At 34.2% G+C, this 15,782-nt stretch overlaps 2 protein-coding genes across 2 annotated transcripts; one reads left to right on the forward strand and one right to left on the reverse strand.

Annotated features, from left to right (window-relative positions):
• Window positions 1-587: 587 nt before the first annotated feature.
• On the reverse strand, window positions 588-9,453 carry LOC129801833 (ATP-dependent DNA helicase Q1-like). Its single transcript, XM_055847190.1, has 5 exons — window positions 8,757-9,453; window positions 8,250-8,696; window positions 7,809-8,173; window positions 1,622-1,724; window positions 588-1,540 (listed from the first exon to the last, which is right to left on the reverse strand). The coding sequence occupies exons 1-5, from the start codon at window positions 8,938-8,940 to the stop codon at window positions 606-608; spliced, it is 2,034 nt and encodes a 677-aa protein (XP_055703165.1). The 5' UTR covers window positions 8,941-9,453; the 3' UTR covers window positions 588-605.
• On the forward strand, window positions 9,176-15,137 carry LOC129801834 (transcription initiation factor TFIID subunit 5). The gene is made up of 4 exons (XM_055847192.1): window positions 9,176-9,381; window positions 9,447-10,579; window positions 14,108-14,649; window positions 14,722-15,137. The coding sequence occupies exons 1-4, from the start codon at window positions 9,316-9,318 to the stop codon at window positions 14,931-14,933; spliced, it is 1,953 nt and encodes a 650-aa protein (XP_055703167.1). The 5' UTR covers window positions 9,176-9,315; the 3' UTR covers window positions 14,934-15,137.
• The last annotated feature ends 645 nt before the right edge of the window (window positions 15,138-15,782 follow it).

Below are 15,782 nucleotides of genomic sequence, written 5' to 3' on the forward strand. Positions count from 1 at the left end.
TTGACTATACTATACCTCTAAAATATATTCAATGAAAAAAGCTAGGGGCTGATTTCGAAATAAATCTAAAACATGGTTTTGCAGGGAAGGGAGAAGATGAGGGGAAGAGAAAAAAGAGTGTCATATGGTATCTACACACTTCAAGCAATTTTTGTCAAAAATTGCCGTTTTTAAAAAATTCGGACGTTCCTGCCTACAAGAATTAGGGAAATTTTTTTTAAAAAGACATTTTTTAAAAAAATTTCTCTGTGTAGAAGCCATTAGTGTTGACTTATAGAGGGTCATCGAAGACCAGAAGTCGATATCTCTTACCGTTTGGCCACTATCCGTGTCACAAATTCATATTCGAAAATGAAAGAAAAAAACATAGTTTTGGAAGGGAAGGAGAGGGGTGGGAGGAAAAACTGTCCTAGAGAATGTTGACTTATGGGGGGGGGGGCTCGTCGAAGACCGGAAGTCGATATCTCTTACCGTTGGGCCTCTAGCCGTGTCACAAGTTGAAAAAAAGTGAATTATATAACTACTTTCTTTTTGAGTTCGCGAAGCATAATTATAAATTTCGATTGACTAAAAATACCAACATAAAATTAATTCAAGAATCTGATTTATTCAAATAGAGAATCATCAAGATCTACAAAGAAACTTGGAATCTCTTCAACTTTCGGTACAACTTCCACGTCCTCTCCTGAATCACTTTCAACTTCCATTTGTTCGATGGATTCTTGAGATGAAGGTGTATTACTGGCCGTCCTAAGCTTCTTTTTCGGGCTCGATGATATCCTATCATTTCTGTGTCTCTTCTCAGGCGACCTCTTACGTGGTGAGACAAGAATTATGTCATCGTCTGATTGATCATCCCTGCGTGGATAATCATCTGGAAGATCTATAAATCTAGTTCGATTAATTTCCAGGGTTGCAATCTTGCTGTATGTCTTCGGTCCCTTTTTGATGTAACTGTTTGTACTATAAGCTGTGTAATGAAATTCCTCCTTCAAATATTCATCGAGAATCAGGTGAGCTATAATATGCTCAGCGTAGGATCGATCGAAAGATGGTGGCTTGAGTTTGGCCACTCTTAAATACACTGGTCCCTTTTGATACCAAGCGTCAATCAATTTCAAACCTGTTAATTTCATATCCATATTGTCTGCTTTCTCAATTATTTGCAGAAGGTCACAGAGATGCCTGGCAACATTAATCTTTGGAGGATTCATTCGCTTTCTGAATAAACATCGATCACACATCTTTTGGCAGTTCTCATCTTGCCAGTCTTCAGCAAAATGCTCTGACATAATTTCGCGTCGACATTGTGATCCACTAATGCAGAACTGAAGCATAGCATAAGCATTGACTAATCCCATATTCTCTGCAAACATCGTCGTAGTAATCTTGAAGAGGTCCGAAAAGCGATATAGCACTAGACATTCAGCATATTCCCCATCTCGTCCAGCACGACCACTTTCCTGATAATAATTCTCAATACTTCTGCTTATACTGTGATGTATGACAAATCTCACATCCGGCTTATCTATGCCCATTCCTACATTTATTGTAACATTTCATGATTTTTTTTTTATAAATATACAACAATAATACTTTTAAATAAAGTAAATAAACTTACCAAAAGCTACAGTTGCTACAACAGCCTGGATCTTTCCACTCAACCAATTTTCATGAACTTTTGAGCGAACTTCCGCATCAAGATTTGCATGATAAGGACTCACCTACATTAAATAGAACGTAAAAACACTAAATTATTTTTAGATACTACAATCAATATTAAATTGGAATTGAAAAGAATATAAGAAATTAATTTAAAAATATATAACTCGCAACACATGCAAAAATCATGTATTACATTTTATAATACCGACAATAAAGTAATGATAATGTAATTTCGATAATTAAACCTTCAAGGACTATAACTAATTTGATGAACTAATTCTTGATAAAAATGTTTTCGTTCTGGTTTTTAGGATTATTAATCTTACGTAGATTAAGATATTTTCATTCACCTCAGAAATTTTGGGAAAAAAACAATCATCTCACATTGGGAACATAAAATATTTCCCTTTACTACACCAAAAATTCTTTAATACCACAGTCGGCTCTACTTCCCTTAAAGGGTTGACCCTTTAAGGACGAGAGGGTAAAAAAACGAGGGTCAGAAAAAATCACTTTTTCTTACTTTTTAGAGCAAAATGCAACTTTAGAAGGCCATAGGAAAAATTTCATTTTTGGGTCACCGGTGACCCAATTGTCCTTAAAGAGTTACCTCTTTAACACTAAACCTACCATGACCCGGTCAAATTGACCGGTTTAAAAGTAATACATATTTAAACGGACCAATGTCACTGTCAAATTTAATAAGTTTCTTAAAATATGCATGTAATATGTTTTTTAGTGTTTAAATTTCAATTTTTTGCTCTTTTCCAATACAAATTCGTTGAGTATCCTACCCTACCCCGGTTTGTAATTTGACCGAAAAACGACCAAAAACGGTGGGTAGGTTTATGCCCTAGACACACTTATGGCTTAAGCCGAGAGACGACTTAGTGGAAAATTATGCAAATGCAGTTTAATCATTATTTTGAATATAATTACGCTAAGCCGTCCCTCGGCTAATCCTCAGGTCTGTCGAGGCCCTTAGTGTTAAGGATCAGTAAATCACCAGTGATCTCAAGAAAAATTACCATAAACCCAGATAAACTTATGGTGTCTCAGATTCTTTTGGAGAATTTGCTCCAATATGGACATAAATTTCTCTAGTGTGTAGAGACCATTAGGGGAAGTGTCAATTAGAAAATCAAGTGGTCTATATTTTTTATTGTTTAAATCGATAGATAAACTATCTTAGAATATACCATAAATATTTCAGAAGCTTATTCGAAGTACATTCGAAGTAACAAAGCTGAAAGCAAATGACCTCCGATCAGAATAGCATGCGTTCGAAAGCACATCCAAATATTTGAGGCGTGTTTCGCCACTTCTAATTTTTAAAATTTTGTCGAATTTTCGGGAAAGATTAAGAAAAAACTTATAGACCAAATGAAATGATTCTCTTCAGCATTAAATTCTCTTACAGTTGAGCAAAAAAAATTGATTAAAACTTATTCCTCATTTTTTTAGAGCATGTGAAAGGCAAAATTTTGTCTCAAAAACGTATCTTTTTTCAAAAACCTAGAAAAAAAAGTTCCGATTTAACTATTTTCTTCGGGTTTTCTTAGTTCTTAGGACACGATCAAGTCTTTATTTTTTTCGAAAAAAAAAAATATTACAAAATGGCTGTCTAAAGTACTTCACTAGAGCGTTTTGTCGCAGCACTCCCTAATTAACGTGAAATGTGTATCTGATAATTCTTATATGAAGAAAGATTAAAATAATTTTCGATTTTCATAAGTTAGTTTCATATTTAAACCAAGAAAAACTAGAAAAAAATCTTGATATCACGTGCTTCAAAATTTTTGATGTTTGCTCAAGTATGCATGCAAATTTACTTGACAGTCTTTGGCTTTCGTCTCTGTATTTTCGAAAATACAATCATTTTTATTAGACATAAGCTTTCAAAAATGGTTTTTAATAAAGACAACGAAACCAAGAAGCTTCATAAATGTTTAAGGGTTGAAATTGCCTAGTTTCAAATTGCAAAAATGTGTTTTTCTTAATTATTTATTGTTTTTATTGTTTTTAAAGCTAAAATCTATTGATGAATATTGTATAGAGTTTTGATTTCCATTTAAAATATATATATATATATATATATATATATATATATATATATATATATATATATATCAATTTTTTTTTTAAGAGTAAATAGATGCAGAAATTATGATATTTGATTGTTGCGATGATGAAGATTAATACTTGACAGATCGAGTTGCTCCGAAAAAATTAAATATTATCAAAATTTTTACTAGATGTGAAGTAAAATATTAAATAAAAATTACCATTTGTATAACTTTTTAATTAATTAAAAAAAAAACAATTTTCAATCAAAAAATTTGTCGTGAATAGTAAAACAATACGCTTTTTTTAATTTACCGTTTAATAAATATTTCTTTGAATGGTTTTGAAAGAAAATCGATCAGCCAAGAAACTGTTTATTAAGGTATCTACACTGGCAGTAATTTATATCAAAAATTGTTTTATTTTAAGAAATTGACGGTATTTTCTCCAGGAAGAAATGTACAAAAAATCTGTTAAAAGAAGAGCTTTCGACGAAAATTGCTCCTTATGTACTCTAAACAATAAAAAAATTTCTCCAAAAAAAATCATATATCCGGGGTTTCCTATTGAAGCATTTGCAGACACTTCAGAAAAAACCCTTTTTGTTCACGAAATAGGTAATTATTTCATTTGAAAACTTCACGTATCATTAACAATACAGATTAGCACTTAATTTAACTAAAATTAGTCAGAAATATGACATAAATATTAAACAAAACGAATAAACAACAGTCACCTTATTGTGTTTTTCATTGGAAAACATGGTCGATCGATGAAAAATTCGATGGTGAAAAGGTACACTTTTAATTTTTCTGAGAAATTAACAAATTAAAATTTGTGAATATGAAAGGATTTTCGCTTTATTTTGAGCAAAATTAACTAAATAATGAAAATAAGGTATAGAAAATATATAAATATAATAATTTAGTACTGTATTTATCGTGAAAACAATGACGTTTCCATTTGGACTAGAGAAAAATTTCCATTTGGAGCAGGTTTTGAATTAGCTTAATTTACCCTAGTCAAGAAAAATTATTTTCTCTATGAGTAACCGGTGAGCCAAGTATCCTTTAGGGCAGAATCACTTTGACAATAGAATGCTCGCCATAGCCTCACCGTATTTCGTTAATTTACGCATTTTCATCACAATTCTTACGCAAATTTTCCATTACCGTATTACCTTATCTCATACTCGTTGGCACTAAATGAAAATAATATAAGAAAATTGAAGAAATAAAACGAAAATTCGATAAACGGTGAGCAAAGAAAACTGTAAGAGAAATTAATCGTACAGTTCAACGTTTATTTAATTTTCATTTTATTTTTCTTCAATTTTCCTATATTATTTTCATCTAGTGCAACCGAATATGAGATAAGGTAATACGATAATGGAAAATTTGCGTAAGAATCGCAATGAAAATTCGTAAATTAACGAAATAAGGATGAGCATTTTACTGTCAATGTGATTCTGCCCTAATGGTATCTACATACTTAGAAATTTTTTAAAAAGTGCCTTTTTAAGAAAATTTCCCCTATCCTTATAGGTGACGTATTTCGAGTGGACACGCGTTATTAGAAAACCGGAAGTAAACACTGTGACTTGAGGAAAAAGCTTTTATTGCGACACTTGACTTGACTTGACGAACTAATCTGTTGAGGGCTGGGCGGCAAAGAGGAAGATGGCAGCATCCTTCGCTCTTTTATAGCCGCGCTCTCAAACCCCCTCCAAGAGGATCTCTTTCTCTCTCTCGGAGCACTCTCTCACATTGACTTCTACATTTTCAGACCTTACACTACAAGGCAGAAACGTCAGAATTTTTTTTAAAAAAAGGCAATTTTTGACGAAAATTGCTTCTACTGTGGAGACACCATAAGGGATAAATTTGAGTATTTCAAATTTTCTTTCACTTGAAATATTAATTATATAGGGGAGACTGGGGCAAAAAGTCACAAATCGAAAAATTCAAAATTCATTATCTTCCAAGGTGAAAGAGATAGCGGCTCAAAATTTTTTCTATGGATAGCCTCCATAGACCTTCTTCAATGTCGTAAGTTTCTTAGAATTCGAACAAGGAATTTAGAAAATTAAAAAATATCGAAATTTTTAGCCCTATTTTTGAAATATTTTCCTTGCAGAAGATAACAATTATTACCTACTTATTTTCCAAAATTGATGCACTGGTGAATATTTTCTAAATAATTTGGATTTTTTGAATACGAATCCGCTATCTATTGTAGAATTTCACAAAGGTTCTTTGCTCCAGATATCTTTTTATTAAAAATGGTCACTTGGGGTAAAAAGTAACAAAAGCTATGGAGCAAAAAGTAACAAAAACCGAAACAATTTCTGATGTCTCACGGCGAAAAGAAACGTCATTATCATGTCTCGCCGCTTGTTGTTTGCATTGGTCAAACGATTTGCAGTCTTTTGTGTGAGTGTGTGTTTTTTTTCTAAAATAACTTGAAAAGCGCTTTTCTCATTTTCTCACTTTTCTCGCAGAGAAAACTCTGTTTTACAAAGGTGTAGATGAATTAATAAAGCGAATCAAAATATGATATAGTCATTCGGGGAGAGATGGAACACCTTTTTTATATTTGTTGGATGGCGCCACTTGTGGTGCCATAACTGCAATAATGGCGCGAAGCCATTGCCGGATGTGCAAGATGTGTCAATGATAAAATTGCAAGTCAGTTAGTTGGAATCGGACTTTACAAAGGTACACATCGCGGCAAGTGAAATTCTTATTTAAATAAAGTGAATTACCTAATATCATTAAACTAAATAAAGTGAATTTAAATCAATTAAAATAAATCTAAACAGTGAGTTAAGAACATTAAAATCAGTGAAGTAAAAAGACGTGAAAAATTATAAAAGAAATAGTGCATAGCAATAACCTCAAAAAGGCCCCTGAACCCGCGATCCGGCGACAAGGAGAGATTAATTCTTTTCCTTCGATATTTTAGGTGAGTCTCTCCTCAAGCTACAATAATATTCAATATTGCGGATACGTTTTGAATGCGCGACCAAGACGAATCTCACTGATTTATCATTTGAAGACTCTAAATTTAAAATACCAATATTAGAAATGCCTAGATGAAAATAGTCATTTCGAAAAATTGGATTTAAAAAAAGTTGCATTTTGAGGCAGTCAAAAAAAGTTCGTGTGAGATGGAACACCCCTAATTTTAGCAAAATATTTATAGTTTATTTTATTAATTTAGAATAGGAAGGAAGTGATTTTAGACATGAGCACTATTTCATTGAATTTATTGGAGTTTATTATATTTTTTCAGTATAAATGATTTATTTTGAGGAATATGTGGCTCATATACTTCCATGGCAATTTCGCTGAGTGTATCAAGTCAGTCTTACCAGAAATTTAGGGAAAATAATTTCTAAGATTTACTTGAAAAGATTTTGAAGAACATTGACCAAAATTCACACCGGAAGTGTTGCCAAAACTATTAGGTTCCATCTCTCCTCAACCCCAAATTACACGTATTTCTATGGCAAAATAAAAATTTTTGCCCATTTTTCAGACATCCAAAAAATTCAATTTCAATTTTCTCGCACAATTTTAAAGTTAGAAAGCTGTAACTTGGGGGTTTTCATTAGAATGTTAAAGGGCACAAATAGACCAAATGAGGTAGAGATCGTGCATAGGGTGTAGGCAGGAGGCGAAGTAGTCCATCTCTCCCACTACTGTTCCAACTCTCCTCGAATGACTATAATGCCCAATGTCTGGTACTATTTGCCCCAGCATTTTTGAGGATGATCACAAAATTACCTTTTAGAAAACGGATCGATAAATGTATTTCCTTACAAAATAGAGGAAAATGACCTTCACAAAGTTGTAGAGCGGTAAATTTCCTATAAAACTGCGCTAATTAGAAATTTTTGAAGCGATCGAGTAGCTTGTAAAAAAATAAAATATCCGTTTTGTGACTTTTTGCCCCGGGCTCCCCTAGAGATGCTAAAAGTGTCACTAAAATAGCGGAAGAGCGATATATGCATGTGTTTGTGTATAACATCCATCTCCATTCAAGAAATTCTTAAGGAAAATATAAAAAAAAACTACCTTACAATCCTGGTGAATGAGAGCTGCCGCTAGTTCTTCAGTATCTTTTTGTGAGAATGTGTAAATTATTCCTGATTTTCCTGCATATCGTCTTTTCAAGAGGCCAGAAATGAGCTCAACTACAGCTTTCTTCTCAGAAGGCTTCTCCATCACTTGGTAGTAAAGATTCGAGCGATTAAATGATGATTTCAAAACGAGACAATCGCGAATATTGAGCATTTTCTGCACATCCGTTATCACTTTCTCAGTTGCTGTTGCAGTAACACCGAGAATCGGAATATCTGGGAAGGTGGTCTTCAGGGAACCGAGGAATTTATAGTCTGGACGGAACTCATGACCCCACTGGGAGCAACAATGAACCTCATCTAAAGAGAAAGAATTTATCAATGTAAAACCTCTTTATGCTTAAGACCCTTAAGACCAATCAAGTATTTTTCTTACCAACTGCTATTCTATCCAATTTCTTTGCAAAGTAGCATTTTTGCAGCGCACTCATAAACCTCTTGCTTTTGGCCAATCTTTCTGGAGCCACATAGAGAAGCTTAAAAGCTGCATCTCCGCTCTGATCAGCCAACTGCCTCAAAATTCTCTGAGTATCAGTTTTTTCTGTTGACTGAGTTAACATCTCAACTTTTATGCCCAATTTTCTCATGTTCCACATTTGATTTTCCATTAGGGCAATCAGAGGGGATATTACGAGGGTGACCCCGGAAGTGGCACATGCCGGAAGCTGATAGCATAGACTTTTACCAGCTGAAGTAGGAGCAACAAGAATAACATTGTTCCGAGAAAGAATTGCATTAATTGCTTTCAATTGACACTCTTTGAATTTATCAAAGCCAAAAATTCCTTTTAAATGTTTCTGAATATCAGATGACCATGGAAAGTCTGAAAAAAGAAGGGAATTAGTTGATTTCCTTTAGCAATCGGAAAGGATGAATTACTTACCATCTGTCCAATTTTTGTTTGACAAAGCAAGAGATTTCTCAGCAAAGTTCTTCTCCTTAAGCTTTTCCTTCTGAATCTCCAACTCTCTTTTCTGTTTTCTGAGAAGAAACATTTGTGCATCGATATCTTGAATCTTTTTCTCGATGGAATCAAGGGTGGCAGTATTTCCCTTTGGATTTTCCATGCCTGTGAGTTTTTCAGCTATTCTAGATCGAAAATTAGACACTGTTGTGAATATTTTGAACGATAGAATCTACGATTTATTAGAGAGTTTTCCACAGAAAGCAAACATGTTCTTTCTTTTTTATTACAATAATAATCTAACCAAAAATGTGTTTTTTTGGAGGGGAAAGTTCGTGTCGTGTTCGTGTCGTTTTACCGGTTTCAGCGGTTGGGTGGGGGAACATTTTAGTTTCTATTATTGACGGTGGCGCTGGTCACCAGTTGCAGGCAGAATTTGCTTTGTTTTGACAGTCTTGTGTTTTTCTTTCTCAAAATTGTAAAAACAGTGGAATATTTAAAATATTTATTTAGTTAAGAATATAAAATAAATCTTAAAATGGCCAATAATAACAAGAATGATTTGCTAGCTGTGCTACAGCTGCTGCGAAAATACAATTTGAAAGTAAGTGGATCTTTTGTTTTCATTTTGTTTCTTTTTCTAAATCTTAATTTTTCCGGCCGGAACAGGGCACGGAGGATATACTGCGTCGAGAAGCACAGTTAACAGATATTCCTGATACAGTTCCTGGGGACTCGGATGTAAGTAGCGTGTTAGCAGCTTATAAGAGTGAAGGCGATCCGGAGATCTATGAGACGTCATTCCTGGCGTTGAGAAACTTTGTGGCAGAGTCTTTAGACATCTATAAGCATGAATTGGCTATGATTCTCTATCCCGTATTGGTGCATATGTACTTAGAATTGGTGTACAATAACCATGAGGAACAGGCAAAAAGGCTGATGGAGAAATTTGGGCCTGAACAGGAGTACTACTATCAGGAGGATCTTAGGCGATTGGCAATGGTTACCAAAAGAGATCAAATGAGTGGAAATGATCTTACAGATACCTTCAAGTCTAATGAATTCATCATAAGAATTTCGAGGGACACACTGTCTCTGCTAAAGAGGCATTTGCAAGAGAAAAAACAGTCCGTTATAATGAATATTGTCAATGAGCATCTCTACTTTGATTTGTACGAAGGAGTGGCCAGGAATAAGACACAGTGTGATGCTACAGCCGGTGCTCTGACTGGAGAGGCAAAACGTCAGGATAACAAGATCAAGGTGTACTATGGGCTCCTCAAGGAACCTGATTTTCAGTCACTGACAGCTCCTCCTGAAGAGGATGATGACCTAGATCCCGATGCTCCGGATAAGCCAAAAAAGAAAAAAGCTAAGAAAGATCCTCTGTTGTCTAAAAAATCAAAATCAGATCCAAATGCACCACCAGCTGATCGGATGCCTCTTCCGGAGCTTCGTGACATTGACAAGTTGGAAAAAATCAAAGCACTGAGAGAGGCATCAAAACGCGTAAATCTTGGACCAGACAGTTTACCATCTGTTTGTTTCTACACTCTCCTCAATTCTGCCCATAGTGTGACCTGTGCTGAGATTGCCGAAGATTCAAGTCTCTTGGCAGTAGGATTTGCAGAATCCATCGTACGTGTGTGGTCATTGACTCCAGGAAAACTGAGAGAAATGAAGCCAGCAGAACAGCTAAAGGACATTGATAGAGATGCCGATGATGTTCTCGTGAGAATGATGGACGATAGAACGGCTGAAACCTGTCGTACATTCCACGGACACTCTGGGCCAGTTTACAGGTCAGTACTCCCTATATTACATAATTTCAAGGGAAGATTTTTTAGCTGAGGTTCTTTACAATCTCAGCGTTTGTGGTCAGAAGTGAAATCCGACCTCATCAGATCGGGTCCAAATTTTGGATTTACAAGTTTTGACACTCATTATCGCCAAAAATCAATTTACGTGGACGGCCCGTCCCGTCCCATCCGGTCCCGTCCCGTCCTGTCCCGTCACGTCCCGTCCCGTCCCTGTAATCGGTATCGTGGCCTGTAATCGGCAAGTGATCAATTGAAGTGCTTAATGCAATTGGTTAAAATCGTATGGAAAGTCAAACAATAAATATCTAGCTGCGCGCAAGCTGATTTTTACGACGCAGCGCGCAAAATATATTTTATGCGCGCAGCATTTATCTTTTACGTTTTTTCATATTGAGATGAATAATAATAATAATTAATATTATTATTAATTTAATATATTATTTTTAAAATCAGTCCAACTCGCGCCCCGATAGCGATAAGTGGTTGAAAATGATGATGAAATCAATTCTATAGCGAATAAGAAGAGATTTATCATATATTTCACTTATTTAAAAAAAAAATCCTGCTACTAAAACCCAATAATCTATAATAAATAGGATTGAATTTAAAAGAAAAGTTCATTAATTTAAAAAAAAATGGATTTGATTTTAGAAAATTTGAAAATTGAAATTTATGTCGACAGTTTTTATAAATAAATATGGGAGACCGGAGATATTAGGAACAGAGTAGTTTAAGACACGGTGGATTTTTCTTTAATTATTAAAATAAATGGAACTAATGCACTACGAAATCATGGGCAGCATTTAGCTCTATCTTGATAAGAATATTGGATATCCTCAGTTTTATTGATTGGATTCTATAAACAATTCTTTAAAAATTGATCAAAATACAGTAGACTCTCACTCAATCGGCTCTTTTTCAATCGGGCGTCAAATTTTGTTGACAATTTTTACGCTTAATTATGAAGCTAATTCGCTCAAATTCGCTATAGTTCTTCCTATTTTATCGTGATTCTTTATAATTGAGCGCTTTTTGTGGAATTTACAAAGGCTTTCACGCCCAAATCTATCGATAAACCGGATGACATTTCGCCCCATATTCCCGATTGAGAGAGAGTCTACTGTAGTAGGTTTCTGATGTTGCAGTTTTCATCTTTGTGTTTTATACTAACTATAAATGAACAAAATTTTTTTTATCTCATTAGCTTACAAAGTATTTTTGGAAAATATTTTGAAAAAAAGTTATAAAGATTATGCTCTATTTTTCAACATTTTAAATAACAAAAATACACGTGGGGATGTTTGGTCACTTCATTTTCTGTGAAATCTTAGGTGGAACCAAGGGTGAAGCGTAGATCGTTTGACTGTCAAAGTAAGAGCGACAACGATATGCTTTTGCAAAATTCCCTTTTCCAAGAAATTCCAAATTTTATGCCGGAAAAAACCTCGCCCCGAATATCCTTATTCTTGTCCCTCTGTGCGCAAGATCGAGGATGTTAGGGACAAAATTGCACATTCAACATTCCCCTCTTCCAAGAAAGTCCATTTATTTTCTAAGCTCCATCGAATCCTTTTATTAAAGTAAATACTTATGGGTATTCTACGGGCAATAAAAATTCTAAAACAGTTTACTGGCCCCTTGGAATAATATTTTAAAGAGAAAATACGATAAAAATGTCCCAAACATCCCAGGTCTCCCCTACTTGATTTTATCTGTCCGCAAGAAAAATGTTAGAGCTCTGCTTTTAATCGAAATATTAATTCTTACTCTTTCAGAAAGAAATAAATCAATAGCACTTGACAAAAAAGACAATTATATGTAGGCAATACCAGTGTGAAAGTGTAAGAGGTAAAATTTTAATCGATTGAATTTCACTAAACTTAAAAGTTGTGGGACTAGCATTAGGACTAATTTTAGAAATTCCGTATGATCAATTCTAGAAACCCTCTGGGATGATTTTATTAATAGAATACCTTATTTTAGAAATTTTTAGATAGATTTCAAAAATTTTCCAGAAACAACCAGAAAACGTGGTACAGTCGAAATTGTGCACAAATTCCGCACTACCTCAGCACAAACCGTGTAAAGTTTTATAAATCTTCTTCTCCTTTAATATGAAACGGTTAAAATTGTGCACTAAAACTGTATAACTTCTGCTTAAAAAAAACTTACACAACCTTAGTATAAAATGATTAAGATAGTGAATAATACTCGCACAGCTTAAGCTTAAAATGGTAAAGATTTTACTAAAATATGCACAGCTCAAGCAGAGACTGTTTAACAAGCCGTTTCATGCTTCAGCAAAATGATTAATTAATCAATGCTAAGCATTGAGAGTTTTATGCACAATTTAACCGTTTTATGTTTAAGCTGAGCGAATTTTATACACAACACTGCCTAAGTTCAGTATTTTTCGTACCTCTACGGACGATAGGGACACAAATAGCTGAAAAAGTTAAGAATTTTTTCTGACAAAACCAATGAATGTTTATTTTCACTTTAATGAAAAATATTACGTATAAGTCGTTGTACTTTCTAATGCTAAAAGGGTTTTGCTTAAAAAAATTTCGCTGGTATTCTACAAAGTTTTGAATTATAGTTGCCTTATTCCTAAAAATTATCCAAATTACATGGAGATAGTATGTGCATTTGAAAAACATTTGAGAAATAATCTAGCCATCTATTAAACATTTTATGTCATTATTAGAGACAAAAACTGAACATATTTTTAGACATTCTTATACAGTTTTATAAGAATGTGTTGGCCTTAGATATTGTATATGCAACGTATACTTATATTTTCTTGATGTTTTCAACGATTTCAAAAGATTTTTTTTAAAAGAAATACACAAAATAACGCAATATACATAATTTAAATAGAGCTATTTAACCAATATATAGTTTGTTTTCGTAAAAGCAAATTAAATACTTTCTTAGTTCCGAAAAAAGTCGTACGTTTGAGATATAATTCAGATTGTGGGACAATATTAAGGAAAATGTTTTGCGCAATATGAATATCTTTTTTGTATCAAATTATTCCTTAATGTGAAGGGCAATTTATACATAAGGTATATACGAATACCAGTAATAAAAAATATTCCGTGAAACCATTCCTTAATACCTGATTTTTCCCCAAACGTGCCACTTTTTTCAGAACAAAATATACTGTGTAAAGAATGACGAACCTACAGAGAAACAAAACCCTTTTTCTGGAAACCGGGAACTGGAGCCTTTTTGTTGTTTGGTATTAACTTCTTCAGTCTCAAATAAAATGTTTTTCGCGTAAAAAAGAGTTTGCGCACAAAAATAGAGCTTGCGCGCAAGAAAAGAAATCGCGCGCAAGTCGAAAAATTTTTTTGCGCGCTTTCGCGCAAGATTACTCCGTGCGCAGATCCCTATTCCGAGGTCACCTGTAAAGAATCTCTGCTACCATAAGCTTTTCTGGGCTTATCACTGGTCATTTTTTTTTTAAATTTATAAATAAAAGGAAATGATATTGTGTGTTTTCAGGTGTGCCTTTTCCTTAGATCGTTCTATGATGCTATCTTGTTCAGAAGATGCCACCATTCGGCTTTGGTCTCTGCATACCTGGACGTGTGTTGTGGTCTACAAAGGACATCAGTTTCCAGTGTGGGATGTGCGATTCTCACCACATGGCCATTACTTTGTCACAGGTTCACATGACAAGACAGCCCGTCTTTGGGCAACGGATTCCCATCAGCCATTGAGAATTTTTATCGGACATCTAGCTGATGTAGACTGTGTACAATTTCATCCTAATTCTAACTACATTGCCACCGGGTCCAGTGACCGAACTGTTAGATTGTGGGATTGTGTATCTGGGAATCATGTAAGGCTTATGACTGGTCATAAAGCACCAATTTATGCTCTTGCCTTCTCCATGTGCGGACGCTTTTTGGCGTCTGGAGCTGCTGATCATCGTGTTCACATATGGGATTTGGCCCATGGACATTTAATTGCTGCTTTCACCACGCATACTTCCACTATTCATAGCTTATGTTTCAGTCGAGATGGTACAATCTTAGCTTCAGGTAAGCATGAAATTGTTAATGGAATAAGAGATTAGAAATGCTTAAGCAATGAATATTGCATAAAATTCTCAGGATCTCTGGATTGTACCCTGAATCTCTGGGACTTTACGAAGCTATGCGAGGACATCAGTGGGGAAAATGTTAATGTCTCTCACAATCCAGATGTTCGGGATGGCGAACAGTATCTTCTGAGATCTTTCCCGACAAAATCTTCTCCATTCTTAACACTTCACTTTACAAGAAGGAATCTTTTATTAGCTGTGGGAATGTACGATAGTGGCTAAATTTTTAGGTTTTTTTTTATATGGATGTTTGATAAATTCAACAAAAAGCATTATGAATGAACCAAGAAGGTACACCAAGGCTTTTCATGCCTCCATACCTTTTAGTTTCAAAGTTCTTATAAGCATTGCAAACGGTAAAAATTAAACCTTATTAAAGGAATTATTAGATTATTGATAATAATAAAAAAATCCGAACGTGACAAATTTGTTATTATTCTTAATTAAATCCAAGTCAAGGGGGAGATATTTGGGTGAAAATGTGTACACCACTTCCAGGTACTTCCACAATTTGTATGGAAGTGTCCTTCCCACTTCCAAAATTTCGCAATACTCTCGAAAATGTGGCAATACTTCTAGCACTTCTTGCACTTCATACACTTCTCATACTAAGAAATCAGTAATTTATTTAATCTGATGAAAAATCTAATTGGAAAACTTTTAAAAAATCTCAAGAAATTAATTTTTACACATATTTTTAATTTTTTTCTCATATTTGGATTTTCTAGCGCCAGATGAAGGGGTGTCAACATATTTTGAATTTTCCTAAGAGACTAGGGTAAATGTCCTAATTTAAAATCATTTCCAGACGCTTTAACTTTGACAGACGATTCAACACATTAAGTTCATATTTTTTCTGAAGAGAATTAAATAAATTTGCTCCTTGACTCTTCTAGAATGTTACTTGTTTAGTGAAAATTCTTCAAATATAATTTGAAAACTTCATAAATACAAGAAAAATACGCGAGTGTAAAATGCTTCTATTGGAAACAAATTAATCCAAATGGAGACAAGGGAAAGTTTCTAATTGGAAACAAACAGCGTAAGTGAAACCGCGACGAAAGGCTTCCA

This window comes from Phlebotomus papatasi, chromosome 2, assembly GCF_024763615.1.
Source record: "Phlebotomus papatasi isolate M1 chromosome 2, Ppap_2.1, whole genome shotgun sequence".
Lineage (NCBI taxonomy): Eukaryota > Metazoa > Arthropoda > Insecta > Diptera > Psychodidae > Phlebotomus > Phlebotomus papatasi.